Below are 18,442 nucleotides of genomic sequence, written 5' to 3'. Positions count from 1 at the left end.
CCACAATGGAGGCATTCACTCAGTGACTGTAAAGTTGCCTCCGCTGTTGGAGAAAGGGTGCAAAGGCTCACCCCAGAGCTTTCAGATCACCCCACTGGACAGCCCCGCCTCTTCACCAGCTGACTTCCTGTAAGAATCCGGTTTATTTATCTAGACGTCGTTTGACTGGGTGACTGAGTGTCAGCGCCACCCCGTCTCCTATTCGCCGAGCCAGCCTTCCTGTTCCAGAGGGAGGACATACATGAGGCTCCGAGACGCACACCCAAGGTAAGGACTCAGGGCGGTGGAGCAAAAGCAGAAACGGAAGTGCGCACACACCAGACCCCCGGGCCCGTGGAGAAGCAGGGCCCCCGGGGCTGCCGGAAGCCACACGACCAGGCAGGCATGTGTCCCCGACACCACGTACTGCTGAATTTCACACAGGCAGCTTACGCCTTTGAACTAATGGTTCACTCAGCTGTCCTGAAAGTATCTAAAGCAGAAAACCAACACGGGTAGAACGGTTAGCCCTAGAAAGACGGTTTAGCTAAGAGTGAGTGTCATGTTATCACATGGTCGGTGTCACAAACCACCTGATGCACTGTTACCCCCAGATACGTAGGGCGGCCATAAAAATTATTTGTTTCAAAGGCATCGAGGCAAGTGCAATCTATTACTGCTCGCGCACAGATGAGCACCAGCTGCGACGTGTGCAACTCTGAGCCACGTCTCAACTGAGACTTGGATCTGACCTCAGCCACCACCACATGGAAAGCAGGAGACGAATGAGTAGAACGGCTGATGAATTTCTGAAGCTATATTTATATCTTTTCTTTCCCTTTTCCATAGCGCTTTTACTTGTGATTTTACTTCCCTTTCAGATGCTACTGATAAGGCTGATTGTAGTCGGGGGAGTTGGAAATACTGAGAAAGAGCGTTCTGCTCAACGTCATGAAGCGAGTAACAGTACCCCCTGGTCTGGGGCTTGGTAACTGACTCCATGCTCAGAGCCAGACCCACATACATGGTATCAAAACCAGACAAGAGAGGCTGCAGGCCAGCAAAACTGGCTGATCTAACTAAGACCACACAGCGAGTGAGGGACAGGAGTGGAACTACGATGGTGTTTTCTGAAATTAAACTTTGGGGGGAAATTGCAGCTCAGCTCCTAACACCTGCACTTGGCCATGACGGCTATCCTTGGACACACGGGTTGATGACAACTGAAAATCAGCCCTGAAATATTTGCATAACTCTCCACAGACAATTTCCCAAGGCGGCCACCATATGCAGGCATCATGTTTCACTGAAGGAGGTCGCTCATGTAGTCAATCAACAAGCATTTATGGAGCACCTACCAAGTGCTGGGCACTCTGAAGGCCCCTGGGATATCACACTGAATGAAACAAAGGCCCCTGCCCTGGAGACTCTGGGAACAGACCACTGTGCTACGAGGAGCTTCACATACGAACAGGGTGCCACGGGCTCAATCACTAATTTTCCCATGGGCTCCAGAGGGGCCCCTCCTGTCAAAGTCTAAGCTTGCTGGAAGAGAGAATGACTTCGAGGAAGACAGGATGCGTTTTTATAAATATGCGCCTATATAATTCACTTGTTCTGTTAGACACAGAATTAACAGAAATGGACCTCACTTTTAAGAAATGAAATGTGATGAAGTACTTGAAAGTTACACTCATGGGGGAGGAGACAGTTCAGTGGTAGAGCGTATGCTTAGCGTGCATGGGGTCCTGAGTTCGATCTCTGGTACCTCCATTAAATAAATAAACCGAACTGCCTCCACTCCAAAAAAATTAAAAATAAAAAAAATTAAAATTAAAAAAATTTTTAAAAAGAAAGCAAGTTATACTGAGCACAGGGAAAATCCCATTTATTCTGATACAGAGGTCAGTTGAGGGCTGCCAGCCCCTTGGTGGGAACATTCAGTTCTACAGAAGCAGGAAGAGGAGGGGACAGTCTACATGTGGATTACACCTGAAATTACCCTGCAATTTCTCTTTTCAAAGTAAATCACTAATTTGGGTAGTTCGCTTACTGTATGGCTCATAAAAGGGGGTTAAGTAGGCACCATTTTACCTGAGCGTTCTGTGGGCTTTACAGACGCGTGGAGTTTTACTGTGTAATGTGCACGCCTGCAGCATGAAATTACAGAGTACAGGTTTTTTTAAGCAGTTGCTATAACATTTCAGAATTAAAAGGCGTCTATTCTGGTGATGGCAGGTTTGTGATTTTTGTAAAGGCTCCTGGGTGACTATGACGGTCTCTGAATTTATCGCTTGGAACCCAGGGAGTGGATGTACAGCTGTTATTCTGTGTACTGTGATTTCTCTCAGTGCTGGTGAATAACCCCCCCCCCCCAATTAACGCCTCCCAGTTCATCTAAAAACTCTTACCAATGCCTGGAGTGACCCACTGGAGGCCTCACCAAATCAGAGCGGTGGCCTGTGGGCTCAAAGGCCTTAGAGCAAATTAGCAACTAAAGGTCTGATTAAACAAAAACACCCCCAAGTGCCCGTGACTTCAGGCAGCCCGGCCGGCAACACCTTTTACTTTGACAGATAAAATGGCCTAATGTGGAACCGAAAATTAAATAGAAATAAGGCTATTTATCAATTAAATTCTACCTATTTTTTCTCTCTTGAAGAAAAATAAGTGAAGTATGGAGGGCCCAGCTTTTAACTGATGTGGGAGGAGCAGGTGGAGGGAGGGCCCCGCCCCCTTCTGATTCAAGAAGTGGGCAATTTCGGGAACGTTTCCTTCCTGAGAAGGCGTGAAACTTTCCAAGACATTGTTATAAACAGAGGTTAAGGTCCAGTTAAGGACGACCCAGTGGTAAGTAGTATTTTCGCCTCTTGCCCAAGTTTTCACTTTCTTGCTGATTGATTACCAGCTATTTATAAAAGCATCCGACACGGGGCCCACGCACCCTTCGCAGCACAGTCTTTGCTCTTTATCGTGTAAGAGACCCAACCGAAAACACTTCTCGGTTAAAAGCGGCACCTGAGTCTAAAAACCAAACCAAACCAAACCTTAGACTAACATCAATCGGTACCTTTTGTATCTGCCTTTTGGGAAAAGAATGTATCTAAATCACTATGCTCTACACCAGAAGCTAACACAACAGTGTAAGCCTTGTAAACCAATTATGCCTCAATGTAAAGAAAAAATAAAGTAAAATAAAAAGACAAAATCCCCGATAACCCTATCCGCCTCTCGGCTGTTCTAAGGCCCGTAACAGACGCCCAGGGATGCTCGCTGAGTGCACACGGGAGCGGCTGGAACACGTGTTCGCCGGTGTCATCGGCGCTCGGCCCGTATTCGAACGCGGTGCAGCGTTCGAGGTGTTCGAGGCGCCGCCAGTGATGACACCGGACTGCGTCGGGCAATGCCTCCAGCAGGATTTCAACCTTCGCTTTGCTCTTGTTCTCAAGACAGAGATGCAGCTTCTTAAAAAACCCCGGATCCCGTAAGTCCCCATGTTTCTCACAATTCTTTCTCTTTCCTGTGTGTGTGTTTTCAATGAAGGGACCCACTCGCTGCCACGTTCTCTATGGGTAAGTGTCTTCCTTTCTCTCTGCTGTTAAGTGTCGCCCGGAGAGCAGGCGCGGCTGACGTCACACAGCGAGGAGGCGGCCTGGCCTGCCGGCCACCACTCCCACGTTCGGTGTGCACTCACTGCGTGTCTGCAGAAGATGCAGAGAAAACCTCTGAAGGCGAGAACTGACTCTCCCCTGGGAGGAGCTGGGACCCACATGAAGTTGCTTTTTAATGATTCATCACTGCGTTTTGGTGGCCTTGGGAGAGCATCTGAGCAGTTCACTGGGTACAAGGGAAATCAGAGCCCTTCCTCGTTTCTTTCCTGATTTAATGCCTGAATTTCCCTCTTTCTAGGCTGTTTGTATAATCTTAAAAAAAAAAAGGCTAGATGGACGTATCTTTAATTTATGACATGGAAAACAGCACTTTTGTAAAATATAAGGTTGTGAAAGATATTTACATTGTGAAACCCTGCAAGAAATTCCAACACATCGAGCACGCACAGCAGACAGAGCAGGTCCTGGCTCCACCCTGAACTTTCTAATGGCACATCATAGCATTTCTTATGTGTTAGCAAATGAGCATCAGTCCACCTGCCAGATTGGACATTTTTTAAGGTATGGATTATGTCAACTGTTTTCCCATTTATCCATCATTCAGCGCAGTACCTAACATACCACAGGCTTTCAAACAAGTCAGAGAAAGAAGTGAAGGAAGTAAGAAAAGTGGTGAAACCGGCATGAAATGCAGCACAAGGGACCGAGGGCTCTGCCTCGGGGTAGGCAGAGTGAGCAGACTTTTCTCTATTTGTCCAGAGAAGTAAAAGCCCTAGATGTTATAAACAAGACAAACTGAAGACGCCCCCGAAAGGTGGAAAGAAGAGGGCAGACCAGCCAGGGACCGTGGGACCCAAGATATGACAAAGCAGCTAGTTCTTTGGGCTTTGGTTTGTTGATTGACCTCTTACTCCCAAGACATCGCTCAAGAAGCTGGCTGCCCAGAAATGCCAATGGGCATGGATGAAAAGAGGCCCAACCGAAGCCTGTTCTCTCTACTGGAAAGCAGTCGCTAGGGAGACCACAGCCTTTTGGACAGTAACTGCTCCACTGCAGGAAAGCACCCCTCCATCCCCCCAGAGGCACGCAGGGAGCCCTGACCTCCAGCCTGGCCAGGCTGTGTCAGACCCCCAGACCCTCACAAGGGGTATCAGAGAACCAAGCAGAGAGCCAGGGTTCCCATCGCCCCTGGACGGCAAAGAACCCCCAGGGAGGTGCCGGTGGGACCACATGTGCAGCACCCCCTGCCCTCCAGTGACAAGGAAGCAGCCCATCCCCTGCCACGGCCGAGCCGCAGAGAGCTGGCTGGAACAGACGGCCCGGAGGCTCAGAGCAAGGACGGCCGCTGTGCAGCCAGCCCGCCGTACCTGCTCCTGAAATATCTTGGCCAAGGGGGCGCAGTCCGTCAGCTTGATGAACCTCACCACGTCGGTCACCGTCCACTCCAGCGGGTTGCTCTCCAGAACCAGCCTCTCCTCCTCCTCCTGCTTCTCCTGCAGAGGGAAGGGAAGCGGGAGGTCGCGTCACCCCTTCGCGGATGGCGGGACCTCTCTCTGCCAGCCCCCTCCCAGACAGGCCGCAGATGCAGCTGGCGTCCAGGGGCTCTCTGAGCAGCTTGCCTGGGTTAGGACTTTGCTCCAACAATGTGTGCGTCTTTAGAGGTTAAAAAAAAAAGGCACAGTGACGGCAGCCGTGTCATCCTGAGTGCAGGGGGGCCGGCTCTCTGTGCCGCACCCGACTGAAAGCTGCTATTCCGTGTGTTTGACGTGTGATGACACTGCCCCTGCCTCTCGGCTGCCCGTGTGACACGTGGCTCAGGGGAGACCTGACACCCTGATTAAACATGTCATAGCATCACACAGACTCCTAAGAAGGGAAAGCCTACCATTGGATGGGACCTCGAGGAACTCCTGACAAGCATCCCCCGGGTTTTAAAACCTCCCAGAAAAAGGGGGCAGTCACTTCCCCCAGAGGCCGATTCTGACGTTCACCGTCCTGCTCCGTCAGATGTGGAACCACCAAGCCTCTGCCCCTGACTTAGGAGCTGAGCTGGAGCAGCTGCTAGTGGTTTGGGGGTCTTAAACAGGGGTCCCCGAAGTGCAGCCCACACCATCCCCACTGGTGACACAGGATAGGCCAGCTTGGGCAGCAGGAGCGTTACCTCTGCTGCTTCCTGGCCGGCTGCCGGGCCCCCGGGGGCCCCCTCGGTGCCGGGGGTGGCCTGCGCCCTCCGGCCCCTCCGTGCCCTCTCGACGGGCGCCCGGCGCTCAGGCTCGGGGCCGCTCCGCAGGGTGACGGCCCTCCGGGGGCGCGCGGAGGGCACATCGGCCGAGGACGTGTCTGTCTGGTCGTCCCGGAGCTCGGAGCCGGTCTCCTCACTCCCGGTGTCATCATCCACGGCGTCTGCGTCCTCCTCTTCACTCTCCTAGGAAGACGAGAAATGTGCTGAGGGGGCGAGGGGCAGCGCCTTTGAGAACGCAGTCGGGGGCACAGGGCTGGACTCGCCCCCACATCCTGTCCTGCCCAGGCGTCTGCGCAGGGCCTCTTGGTGAGATGTGTCCGACGAGGCCTTGGAAGACGGACCCCACCGTTCCGACCACGGTCCCAATCGCAGCCCCTTCCCAGCCAGAGATGCTACAAGGTCAAACGTGTGGTCAGCTAACTAGGAGGGGGTCCTGGTAGCTCACGGGTCATCTAACCACCTGGCCTCAGGCTTCAGCCAGGGCCCTGCTTCCCAATCCAACGTCAGAAGCTGCTGAGCGGAACGCACCTCCCCGGAGCCTGCCGCGAAGTCCACGGCAGAGGACCTCCGTTTCTTCTGCACAAAAATGGATTTTCGCCGTTTCCTGCGTCTGGCTGGCTTAGGGTGCCCGCTCTCAACGCTGCTTTCCCCAATCGGGGGCTTAACAATCTTCTTCCTCTTGCCGTAGTAATAAGCTACAGGGAGAGAAATGATAAAAGCCTTGTGAAAAGGTTACACACAGGTACCCACGTGGAAGGGGCCGTGAGACGGAGGAGGGAGGGAGGGGAGAAGGAACGATGAAGGGAGAGGGGGAGAGATCACTCTTCACTTGAAACAGTAGAAACCTGACATCTCGTTTGTACCCCAGGGGACAATTCTGAGAAAACAGCTCCACAGAGAAGAAACATTTCTCCAATGCCCGCGTGTTTAGAAGGTGTTACGGACAGAACCCCTCCTCAATCCTAATTCAAGTGCGGAAGTCCTAACCCTGGGTGACAGTGTTTGGAGGTGGGCCTTCAGGGAGGTGATGATGGTTAATGGTGTCATAAGGGTGAGGCCCTGCTCCGACAGGACTGAGATCCTGAGAAGATCAGGAAGAGAAGGCAGGGGTGCAGAGGGAAGACCCTGTGGGGACTCGGAGAGAAGGCGGCCGACCACAAGCCAAGGAGAAAGATCTTGGGAGAGACCAACCCTGCTGACACCTCAGTCGGGGGCTTCCAGCCTCCAGACAGTGAGAAACAGATGTCTGCTGATTAACTCCATCTGTGGTGCTTTGTTACGCGGCCAGAGCCGACTGAGACAGCGGGGAAGCCAAACGTGCCTACAGTTATCATAGGACTCCTCTCCGCCCCTGTTCCCTGTCCCCAGTCCTGCACCCAGCAGAGGCCACCCTGCCCACCAGAGGTGCTCAGACAACTGCTCCCAAGTCTGAGTCGTGAAGAGTCAACGAGCATGGTGACCAGCCACAGGAGGGTCCCTGTCACCAGGGAGTCCCCCATCCCTCCATCTGACCAAGACCAGCGGCGACTGTGAGCTCAGGGGCCAAAATAAGGAGGCCTTTTTTTCAAACAGTGTTCCCCACTGACTACACAGCTACACGCTTTACTCTTTCCTCGTTCAGTGGAGACTCTCGCTGCTTCTGAATTCAACAGCCGAGATGCACGCCTGTGCTAACACTTAACGCGCTAGTGAGAAAATCACTTACCGACTTTCAACAATGACTGACACCCTTTATAAACTGGATGTATGATCAACTAACTAAAACCTACTACGGACCCAGCTGTCAGTTATGATCAGGATGAAGACACGTCCTCTCGTCAGCCAGTCTCAGCTGTCCCACAGGCAACTCCCACTCGTCCACGGAAGAACCAAGTGCCCCAGACGGACCTTCACCTATAGCTGGAGGGATCCAGAGGAGAACGCCGCATGCGGGGCGGCCGCCCCCACCCTGCAGTGAGGCGTGCTTCCCATGCGTCCCCCGCTGCTGTACCTTAGAGGTGAGTCATCCCCCCGCCCGCCTCTGGACCTCAACTTCCTCTCATGCAAAATGCTCAGCTAGTGTAGGATTCCTTCAGAACTAAAATCCTCTGTTTCCAGCACCTCCCCAAGGATGGCACTTAAAACCGTCGAGACGCCCCATGGGGCTCCTGGGTGGGAACCACCCATCAGTCCCCGAATACCTAGAGAGACCACGAAGTGGCTCGGCCAGGAGCGCGGTCCCGGCCCAACCGGAGACAGGACATGGCTTCAAGTCACAAAGTCACAAGTCACGAAGGCCACCTGCCCCTCCCAGGAGGGTAACGAAGACTCTTCCGAAACAGACGTACACCTTTTGTGAGCTATACGGCGGCCTGTTTTTAACCATGCCCCTCCCTTCCTTGGACTAGAAGAGTAACACACAGCGTCTCCCAAGTGAATCTTAGAGAATCCTTCCACAGCAATGCCAATGAAAAGCTATTCAAAACATTAAAAAAAGAAAAAAAAAGAAAAACACCCAGCTCCCCAATGACATCACCCTGCAGTCTTAGGGAAAGAAAAAAAAAAAAGAAAGAACGAACCAGCCCACCAAGGACATCGCCCCGCAATGCAGGCCCGCAGACCAGTGTTCCTTTCGTGATTCGCACTTACTGTATTTGGTTTTGGTGTGAATGGAACAGTTCTCCGGGCAGTTTGCAGAAACCAGCACAGGACTGAGCAAGTTTGGGCAGCATTCGAGCTTGGCACAGACCCGGCGGCAGAAGTCGGCCACCTGGTCAGACGTCCGCACGATCTTGGCCACGGCCCTGTATGTTTTGCCTCTGTACCTAGAAGGAAGGAAGGAGGGGAGACGTCAAGACGCCCCGCTTACTCAGGCCTCGTCTGTCCAGCGGCCCCCAACGCCGCCCGTGGACAGTCTAACCACAAGGCAGGCTGTGCGAGGTTTCCACAGCGCCGGGTCTGGATCATGCCTCGTGACCACACGAACATACTTTTAAGAAATGCCCAGTACTGTGGGCAGTATCTGTGAAGACACTACGAATCAGAATCCTGAAATAAAGATTTCCCTCGGCGTGGTCTCACTGCAGTTTGTAATTTAACACCAACTCCTGAAAGCTTCTGGAACCTAGACGTTGTTACGTGCTGCTCATCACGCATGGGGAACAATCCCGTCTCCCGCCCAAGGGAACCCACGTGCGGTCACATCGCCAACATAAAACTAGAAACCAGATCTCCTGGAACGCAGGTGGGAGGGATTCTTGTTTTAAAAACAGGCACCGCAGACCTCCTCCAAACACTCGCAGAGATCGTGACGTAAATCACGCAGCCGGAAAAGGTGAGCTCTTGGTAACAGGGTTGAGTCGCCTTTCAATACAGTTTTTAAAGCTACCGTTGGTGAAAAATAATTATAAGTTTCTCAGCTGGCAACACATCGTAGGTCTTTATTTAGTTCACATCCCACAGAGGCCACCGGGATGAGAACACATCAAAACAGCTGGCCTCATTAAATGATGCCCTGGACGTGCACCCTAATCTTCAAGTTAAAATCCTGAATGATAATTTATTTTGCAGAAAAACTGCACACAGTGGTGGCTCTAGCAAAGAACACTTGCGTTACTTTTTGGGAACAAACTAAGCAAAATCAAGAGAGAAAGAACTGCCCCAGAAAGCTGGCCTCGTGTTTCCACACCACCAGCGCCAGCCCGCCCGTTCACACACTCATTTACAGACCTTTTTTGACTGATGATGGCAGTTACGCCCTAATAAACCCATCTTGGGTTGAAACATTCTAAGTCGAAAATGCACATTAACACACCTAACCTACTGAACATCACAGCTTAGCCGAGCCTCCCCAAAACACGCTGGAAACGATCCCATTAGCCTATGCTTGGGCAGAATCACCCAACACAGAGTCTGCTTTATAATAAAGTGCTGAATAGCTCGGGTCATGTATGGAGTACCGTACTGATTGTGAAACACAGAAAGGCGCTCCGGGTCCCGAACAGCGGTGAGTGTACCGGTTGTTCACCCTCGTGATTCTGTCGCTGGTGGGGAGCTGCAGCCACTGCCCAGAATCACGAGAGGGTGGGGACCGCATGTCAGCCCAGGGAAAGCCCCAAATTCAAATTTCAAAGCGCAGTTTCTACCGGATGCATGCTGCTTTCCTACCATCATAAAGTTGAAAAATCGTTAAGTTGAACCACCGTTAAGTCGGGTTCCATCTGGATTCAGGTGTCCAGCAGTCAACCACAAAACACAATGGGGACACCAGGCAGTTAACGCAGAGAGGAGTGTAGCAGCAGAGACCATCACTTCTGCAATTTGTGGATTAAATAGTACATTCAGAACGTAGATCTGGTTTACTAAGAAGGATGACGCCAGAGAAATAAATGTGATGGATAGCTCCTGAGTTTATTTCAACTTGTTTTTTGTCTGTCCTTCTGAAGACTAGAAAAATATTTTGCCCCTAATAAGTCATTTTTATAAAGTATCAACGGCAAAAAAAAAAAATCACTCTAACTTGAAAAAGGTGGACTTTGTGTTCACTCACCGTCTTTCACACCCCAGTGACCCCGTGTCCCTCACTCTTCATTTCTCTGAAGTGCGAAGCTTGACACTGGACAGAAAGAATGAAAACACAATTCTTCGTAGATAAGCCCGCTGCCTTGAATGACAGCTGACGTCCCCAGGACCTCTGAGGACCCCAGAGGTGGGCACACAGCCCTGCTCTGCCGTTCGCTCCGGGGTCATCTGACTGCCTCTGCTCTGCTGCGCAAGGAAAACAGCACAGCTCTGAACACAGCCTCTCTCTGCTATTTTGGGAAATGAAAAAGACAAATACTCGAGTAGTGCGCTTTTCCCTGCAGTGTTTTCCTCTATGATCTTCGTGGTCCTGGAAGTCTCTCTTCTAAAGAGCACAATGTCAAGATTCTTAAAGTCCCATAAAAAAATACGATGGAAGGTAAAAAAACAGCAATGTGAAAACCAGGTCAGGGTGTGGAAGTGGGGCCCCCAAGACAGACTGCTGATCCCAGACCTCCGAATTCCAAAAGGAACTCTTCCTAAAACACGTGAAGAGGGATGTAAGGAAAAAGGAGCCAATGCTTGTGGAAAATGGGACAAGGATGGGCTGATTCAGTGGAAACAAGTGTTTCAGTAAAACCTTCACCATCACTCAGCCCCATCAGGAAAAGCCGATCTAAGTTTACGGAAGCAGAATTACAACGTGGTATGAGAGTAACAGACTCCTCTCCTCCTCCCTCCCTACTTTCTCGCAGACTCCACACTAGGGGATCCTGATACCAGCTTCCCAGACAGAGTGGACAGGTGCCGGGAGCCCCACCCGACTGCCATCCACTGTCACCCGCAGCAGGTGCACAGAGCATCTGGGTGAGGCTGCAAAGTTACCAACACGGGCACCTCGCTTCTCTTTACCATTAAATGAAATGAAGAATCTGTTCTGGAGCTTTCCCTGCCATAAAAGGCTTAAAACCATAAGCCAAAGACATACTTCCATGGTCGGGATACGTGAGAAGAGCTCGGAAGCGGGAGCTAGAGCCTCTCACTTCATCCTGCCCGCCTGAGTCCAGGGGGAAAAACACTTGGCCGCATCGTCCATGTTCACGAAATGCCTGGCAAGGCTGTCGTCAACCCAAAGATACGGTTTCTAAGAGCACGTGTTACAAGTTCTGGGATGAAAAAGAGGAAACCGTTGAAGGAGACAGTCAAGCCGGATGCAGCCAAAAACTCCCTGGCATCAGAAATCCTCCGAGAAGGAAGGAGGGAGGGAACAAGTGAAAGATCACTGGGTGGAACCGAGGAAGAGCAAAGGCAATGGAGACGGCGCGGGAGGAGAGGGCTGGAGGAAGACAGTGGTGAGAACAGCTCCTCAGGGCTCTGGCCCCATTTTTTTTTTTTTTTCCATGAGACCTCTTCCCCCTCCTTCCTTAGCTCGTTTGCCTTGCTAGAAGTTTCCAGAGAAGTCTGGGAGTGAGGAGGTACTCTTGGAAGGCGATGCTAGGCTGACACGCACACTTTGAAAGAGGACAAGGAGGCAGAGCCCAGCCGTGGGGCCCCGGAGGGATCAGCTCCCTGCGGTCCACGTGGGGACCCACTCCAAGCCCCCCGCCCCAGAGTGCAGAGAAAGGCGTTTAAGATTCAGCAGATGCAGAAAGCAGCCTTCCTGGAGATTCCCTTATCTGACTAAAAGCAGAAACTTGTGGGAAATGAGGACCACCATACCTTCCCCCTTTGAGGCAGCTTCTAATCCCAGGGATAAACCTACCATATCCCCCTTTGAGGAGTTTCATGGCCTTGAAGAAGATAGAAAGACCCCTGGAGCCTGCACAAACAATCACAGACCTTCTTATCTCCCAGTTTTTTGCCTAAAAACCCATGTCTTTCCCAAACAAACCTATTTGTTCTTCCCCAAGGGGCTTTTTCCCCATGCTCACTGCCCCCCACTAAGTTAGCTATAACTTAGAATAAGCTCCAAACCCTAACTGTCCCTTTGAGTTACTCATCATGCAATACGTGCATTGCACCAGTAAATACATGACCTTTTTTTTTGCTAATCTGTCTTGTCAGTTTAATTTGCATGCTCCCAGGCAAGAACCTAAGAGGGTAGGAAAAATGTTCTTCCTCCTGACATCAATAAGGAAATGTGAGTAGCCTGCCAATAACTTCCTACCCACCAAAGCAGGGATTTATGTCCACATGGGAGCACGTGGCAGGGCAGAGAAAGTCAGGCGGAGACGGAGAAATAAGAATCCTGGGAAAATGGTCTCTTCGCTGTCAGTGGTTAAGAGTTGAGAAAAATCAAAATGGATCTTGAGTCAAAAAGAAATACAGAGCAAAAAACCAACACTGGTATCACAATCCACTCATAACAAAGCTTGGTCCAAACAACATGACTCCAATTGGGCCTGAGTTCATTCATCCATCTTCAACATAACCCTTTTAGGATATTAAAAAAAAAATCTTGTGATGCAAGATTTACTTGTGATGGGGGTTTGATGAGAGTGGAGAACAAGTTCCAGTCTGTCAAGCTGAATTCAAATCCTCAAATATTTAAGGAAGAATTCAAAGGGAAAAAAAAGATGGCAACTCTGATAACTCTGCAGAGATGGGGACTCTTGGCACATGTTGAGAAAAATCACTCCTCTCATTAGCAATAGTAAGAGAAGGCTCCAATTTCCTTCAAAACAAAGCTTTTGCTTCATTGGTCACATCTCCTTAATCGAGAACCAGGGTCACTGCATTACTGGTTTTCAGTCTTACGATACTCAGCTCCTCAGAAATTTCTCTCTTCTTTCCAGATTGCTGTATTTCAAGTGACGGGAACTCTTGTGTGTTTATTTTCAGAAAGACAGCCTCTCATTCAAGGCCTCCTAAAGGGTCTGTGTGTGAACCAGAAACACCACGCCCCAGATCTGATGAATTTAAGTGCACGCTGGTTCACCCGCTCTTTACAAACCCGCTTGCGCAACAGGGTTTACAGCGTACGTTTTCAGGGGAGCAAGTTTCACCGATCTGGGCAAGGTAAAAGTTAACAGATGAACAAACGTCTTTTTCAGTGAAAAGTCTCTCAGTTTGGGAATCCTTTTTCACGCACACCCCCTTCTAGCTAAACATTACATCTTGCTGCTCATAAAATATGACCGTGGGTAAGTGTCCCCAAAGTGTAAAATAAAGAAATAGTCATTGCTTATGAAAAAGGGGGCCAAAAACTCATGTTCCACCGAACATGGCTCACCTAAAAGTAAAGATGTGACTTCTCTCCTTGCTTCGGCCTAAGTGATAATGAAATCTGATTCACTCGAAATACATCTGGATATTTACTATTTAAATATTCTGAATAACTGTAACAAAAGACTGGGAAAAACCTATTAAACCTCTTCCTGGCTTTTATAAAGATTGTCACAAAAGCCATTCAAAGAAGAGTCTCCGCCGTCAGGAAGGTTCTATACATGCTGGAAAACATATTTAAATGTCACTAGACGCACAGGATTTGACTTTTTTAAACCCCTCTAAGGTATAGCTGGGTGTAGCCTAAATTCCTCCTCCCAAAATTCAAAATAATGTGGGTTAATTTAGTATATACTTCAATCCATTGTAAAGAAACTACGTTCTCATCTGGAACTGCTGAAATGAACGATGTTAGCACCCATTTCCCGCTCCGGCAGGCAGACACTCCTGTTTTGCTTCTCAAGGCATGGTGAAGACTCAGTACATGATACTCTTTATCCAGGGTTCAGATATTTCAATAATTTGTTCTAGTATAAAAGGTACAGTTGTTGGATAAGTAGGCAAAAATCACCATGGGACAAGGTAGATGACAGTGTTTGCTTTTCTTCCATTTACAGGTCAAACCTTATCCAGGTCACCTCCACCCTCTCAAGGAAATGGGTCTTTTCCAAAGAGGAAAATAAAAAGTCAGAAAGCCCAGATGCTCAGTGACTATTCACAGAGCCCTACGGAGGCAGAGCGCATGGCTTTTCTTCTCGGAAACACTCCCTGTACTATTGTAACTCGAGGACCACAACCAAGACCAGCGAACGGCTTACACGCAGGTCTTCCGCTCGCTAAGTCAGTTTATTCACGGCAGAAAACATTTCAGCCCTTCGGCAACATGGCAAGAAGTCCACTCTCCCTCCACCCATCTGCACCAAAGGAAAGAGCCAAGCGATCAAGACGAAGAAGTGGTCGTTTTACATCAGAAGGAAAGAGGTGACTCGACACGGAGGGGCGTAGCAGGGACGTTCCCGCTGACGGGGAACCTGCCATCAGCAGCGGCCGCCTTGAGATGCTGCAGCGAACTCGAAGCCCGGCTCGGATGCACGTCTCCTCGGGACAAGTTGCTGTGTTTTCGCGTTTTGCCGAGGAGCACGCGGTCGCGTCGGGCAGACCGGGCCGCACGCTGCCCTCCCGGTCCAGCAGGGCCGGGGCGCGCCGGGCCCGCTGTGATCCCCTCAGGCTGGTTTCATAAAAGCTCTGGGGGTCTTGGTAATGGGAATGTGAGTGCAAACAGGACAAAATGAAGTCTCCCCGTCGCCTGCGCATCTGAAGCAAGTTCCTGGGTTCCTCAGGGAACGGGGGAGATTTTAAGGCAATTTAAGGTGGTCGTACCTCTACTCTCACCATATGCTCAGGGGGATCTGGGGTGCACTGAATTTTACAGAAAATTTGTAAACAAGAAACAAGAAGACATTCTCTGTATAAATACTTGCCCGTTGTCTCCTGCCTGTCCATCCAATCTAAGTATGAACTGACCTTATAAGAAAGGATTTTACTTTCTTTTAGTAACTTGGTAACAATCTCCAGCTTCCATAAAGTAAAAAATACAGAATATTAGATTGGAGAATAACGTGTTTTATTTTTTTCTGGGCTCCAAAGTTCCTTTAAATATTTCTTGGGAAAGAAAGGTAGGCTGAAATAGTGTCACCTTTCACCGGCACGATGCTTTGAACCAACCAACACTCTCCTTGTTAACACGTGTTCCCTTTAACTTCGGTGACTTGGTGGAGTATCATTTAGACCATAAATGACTTTTTTCGAATCTCAAATCACAGAGATGCTCAAAAGAGACGGGAGGAAAGGCTGAGTGGACAACTAACAATGAATGGTGAGTGACTAAGAATTTCCCAGCATCTCTACTAAGCCTCAGTGTCAGCTAATGACAGAGGGAAATTATTACACAAATCACACAAATTGTCATATTCCTCGACCTTTGCTAGGATGAGGACAGGCACTTCCTCTGAAGGGGGGGCTTCGATATGCCTGTGCCACTGAAAAACTGTTCACTCTTTAAAACAGCATCACGTTCTTTTCTTTTGTTTGCCTGGGGTTTTTTTTGGTGGGGGAGGAGGATTAGGTTAATTTTTTTTATTTATTTATTTATTTATTTATTTATTTATTTATTTATTTATTTATTTATTTTAATGGAGGCTCTGGGGATGGAACCCAGGACCTCGTGCATGCTAAGCATGTGCTCTGCCACTGAGCTATCACCTCCCCCATAAAACAGCATCATTTTCTAAATGTTACAGCTAAATGAAGGGTTAGGGCACCTTATACAGGAGGCTGACCAGTGGAGATCTATTCCATTCGAAAACAATGAGTGAATTAAAAGTCCTCTCAAACCGCCAAAGCAATGATGCAACAGGAAGTCATCTTGAGAAATGGGTCTTTCTCTGTCTGTCTCCTAAACAGCCCAGCTCTAGCCCGCCAGCCCGTAGGCGTCCTCAATTTCACAGTTCAAGAAACTTCAAGCGAAGCAAAGTATCACCTCTCCAATTAGCCTATTTCCAAATAAAATAAGGGACCAACTACAAGCACACCCACAGCTCACTGACCAAAACCAAACAGAGGTGTTTTTGGTTCTTCCTATTTTTTAAAATTGTCAACTCTCGGAGTAGCCAGCGTTTGTATCTGGCACTAACTCTATATTAAGTATCAAATATTAAGATGAAAAATGTGTAATGACCATAAGGGAAATCCTCATTTTATATACATGTTTCCTTTGGATCAAATCATCTACTGGCCCCGAAACACAGCAGGTTTTTAGTCTGAACGTTTAACACAGTAAAGCATCAGGTAAGCAGCTCTCTTCTTCACTTCAGGGATCCTAAAGCTTAAGGCAACTCCGTACAGCAAATACGCCAATAAATCTGCACTCGGGACACAGAACAGCAGAAGGACAGGCCTCTGGCTCGTGTCCATTCCTCTGGGCGAGGCCAAATAAGAGCAGTGACAAGTTTCAAAGCGGCAGGTGAGGACTGCTAAGGGCCCTGGTTTTCCAGAACTGAAAACACTTACTTCGCCTTCAGCGTCTCCTCCTGAAAATTCCAGTGCGGGTCCTCCACCAGCTGCAGCTCGCGCAGCACCCTCCCGGGCTTGTAGGCGGCGTTGATGATCATACTGAGGACCTGTTGGGGTAAAGGGACCGCTGTGAACTCCCTCCGCCTCCGTTTCTGCCCAAATGAGGCCACTCTGCAAACCGGCCCGCTGACCCTTCAGGGCTTTGTGCTGTCGCCTCCATCAAGGGACGGGCTGGGATGACGTCGGAGGAGGGTTGTGCAGGCCAGCACTGACGCTGCGCTCTGTCGACGGGACAGGAAGGGTGACAAAGGCCAACGCCTCTACCCAGGAGAGGGGAACCCTGGCGAGAGCAAGCAGCACGCTCCTGCTAACATTTCCGGATGCAGAAAAACAGAACCATCTTCTCCAGAGAGCCACCGACGAACCTTCAGTGGGATTCCTCTCTAATACGACCGGTCACTAAGAATTCTGCTTTATTCTTACAGATATATTTCAAAAGGGATCACTAAGACAGAGACAACTTCCAGGCAGGGCTCAGATAACTGTACGGAAGGTTCACAAATTATTTGAAACTCACCTGATGATGACCCAATTTATAGCTGTTTAATATTAGGACAATTATCTCAGAGATGTGAGTGTTTCAGAAGGAAGTCTGGCCGCTAACACCATCAGAGAGCTTCCTCAAAACACCCCGTCTCTCCCAAGTCCCAAACGCAAGAAAGTAAGCACGCTGTTACAGCCACTGCGGCACTCCCAGGAGGACCAGACATCTCCCTTATTCTTTTTTTTTAATTCTTTGTTTCCTTTTAATATATATTTTCTTCTTTTTAAATTTGTTTTTTAATTTTTTGGGGGGTGTTAGGTGTATTCATTTTTTAACGGAGGTACTGGGGACTGAACCCTGGACCTTGTGCTCGTTAAGCAGGCGCTCTACCACTGGGCTGTCGCCTCCCCTGAGACATCTCCCTTCTAAAGCCTCGATTATATGCTCTGGGGCACTCGTTTTCCGTAAGACATCATCATGACCGCTGAACACTGGTGACTCTGGCATGCTTGTGAGCTGCTGTCACCTGCATAGAGAGCTCAAAACATGTGACGGTGCCATGCAGCATATGAAGGACCACTGGGACCGAGGGGGCTTTGGTCCGTGAAATGCCCAGTTGCTGAGGACCTGCCATGTGCCAGGCCCGGGAGCACACAGTCAGGACACAGTGCCCGCTGTTCCTGAAGTCTCTCCCCGTCCAAGAGAGGAGCAAGCCAGGCCCTGAGGTCACGTGTCATGTTTCAGGGTGAAACACCTTTGAGACTGTGAGGAAACTATGTCACTGAGTTTGGGAGGACATGGACGGTATGGCTGAAGCACCTACTATTTTTTGGTGACCAGGCCAGTGTCAACGGGAAGGAGGAAGGTGAAAGCACGTGGCAGAAACTTTCAAGTTGCAGTTGTCATGTATCTGGTGTGGTTCAGGATGTAACCGGTGTGGTATGTACCCTGATTTACTTCTGCAAAACAACAAAGCTTGCTCATGACAGAGGATTCAGTATTAAAATATTCTCTACCCTGCAGTCAGCATGGAAAGTGGTTTTTTTCTTGCCTGGGTAGCACCCTGCTATGTTCCAAGGGCCCCATGACTCCCCATCCAGAGAACATGGCTCAGTCAGGGCGCTAAGAGGCCAGGACACAGCAGTACCCGCCGTCCTGGTGTGTTTCTGTTTTCTGTATTAGAATCACCATCTGATTTTATTACTTACTGTCAGAACAATTTCCAGAAACCGAATTTAAAAATAAATCCAGTTGGAACTGGCTGAAATA

The 18,442-nt window shown here is 49.5% G+C and overlaps 1 protein-coding gene across 8 annotated transcripts in view; it reads right to left on the bottom strand.

Moving 5' to 3' along the window:
- Positions 1-18,442, bottom strand: part of SFMBT2 (Scm like with four mbt domains 2) — a 150,674-nt gene that overhangs the window by 5,285 nt on the left and 126,947 nt on the right. For all 8 annotated transcript variants that reach the window (XM_074358342.1, XM_074358341.1, XM_074358344.1 and 5 more), the window contains 5 exons: positions 16,627-16,736; positions 8,461-8,636; positions 6,361-6,527; positions 5,752-6,015; positions 4,958-5,083 (listed from right to left, as the gene is read on the bottom strand). In XM_074358342.1, coding sequence (XP_074214443.1) covers positions 4,958-5,083; positions 5,752-6,015; positions 6,361-6,527; positions 8,461-8,636; positions 16,627-16,736 — 843 coding nt within the window. The remainder of the gene's footprint in view (positions 1-4,957; positions 5,084-5,751; positions 6,016-6,360; positions 6,528-8,460; positions 8,637-16,626; positions 16,737-18,442) is intronic.

The sequence above is a fragment of the Camelus bactrianus genome, chromosome 35 (assembly GCF_048773025.1).
Source record: "Camelus bactrianus isolate YW-2024 breed Bactrian camel chromosome 35, ASM4877302v1, whole genome shotgun sequence".
NCBI lineage: Eukaryota > Metazoa > Chordata > Mammalia > Artiodactyla > Camelidae > Camelus > Camelus bactrianus.
Note: the sequence above shows the minus strand (reverse complement) of the source record. Positions and strands in the feature narration are given on the sequence as shown.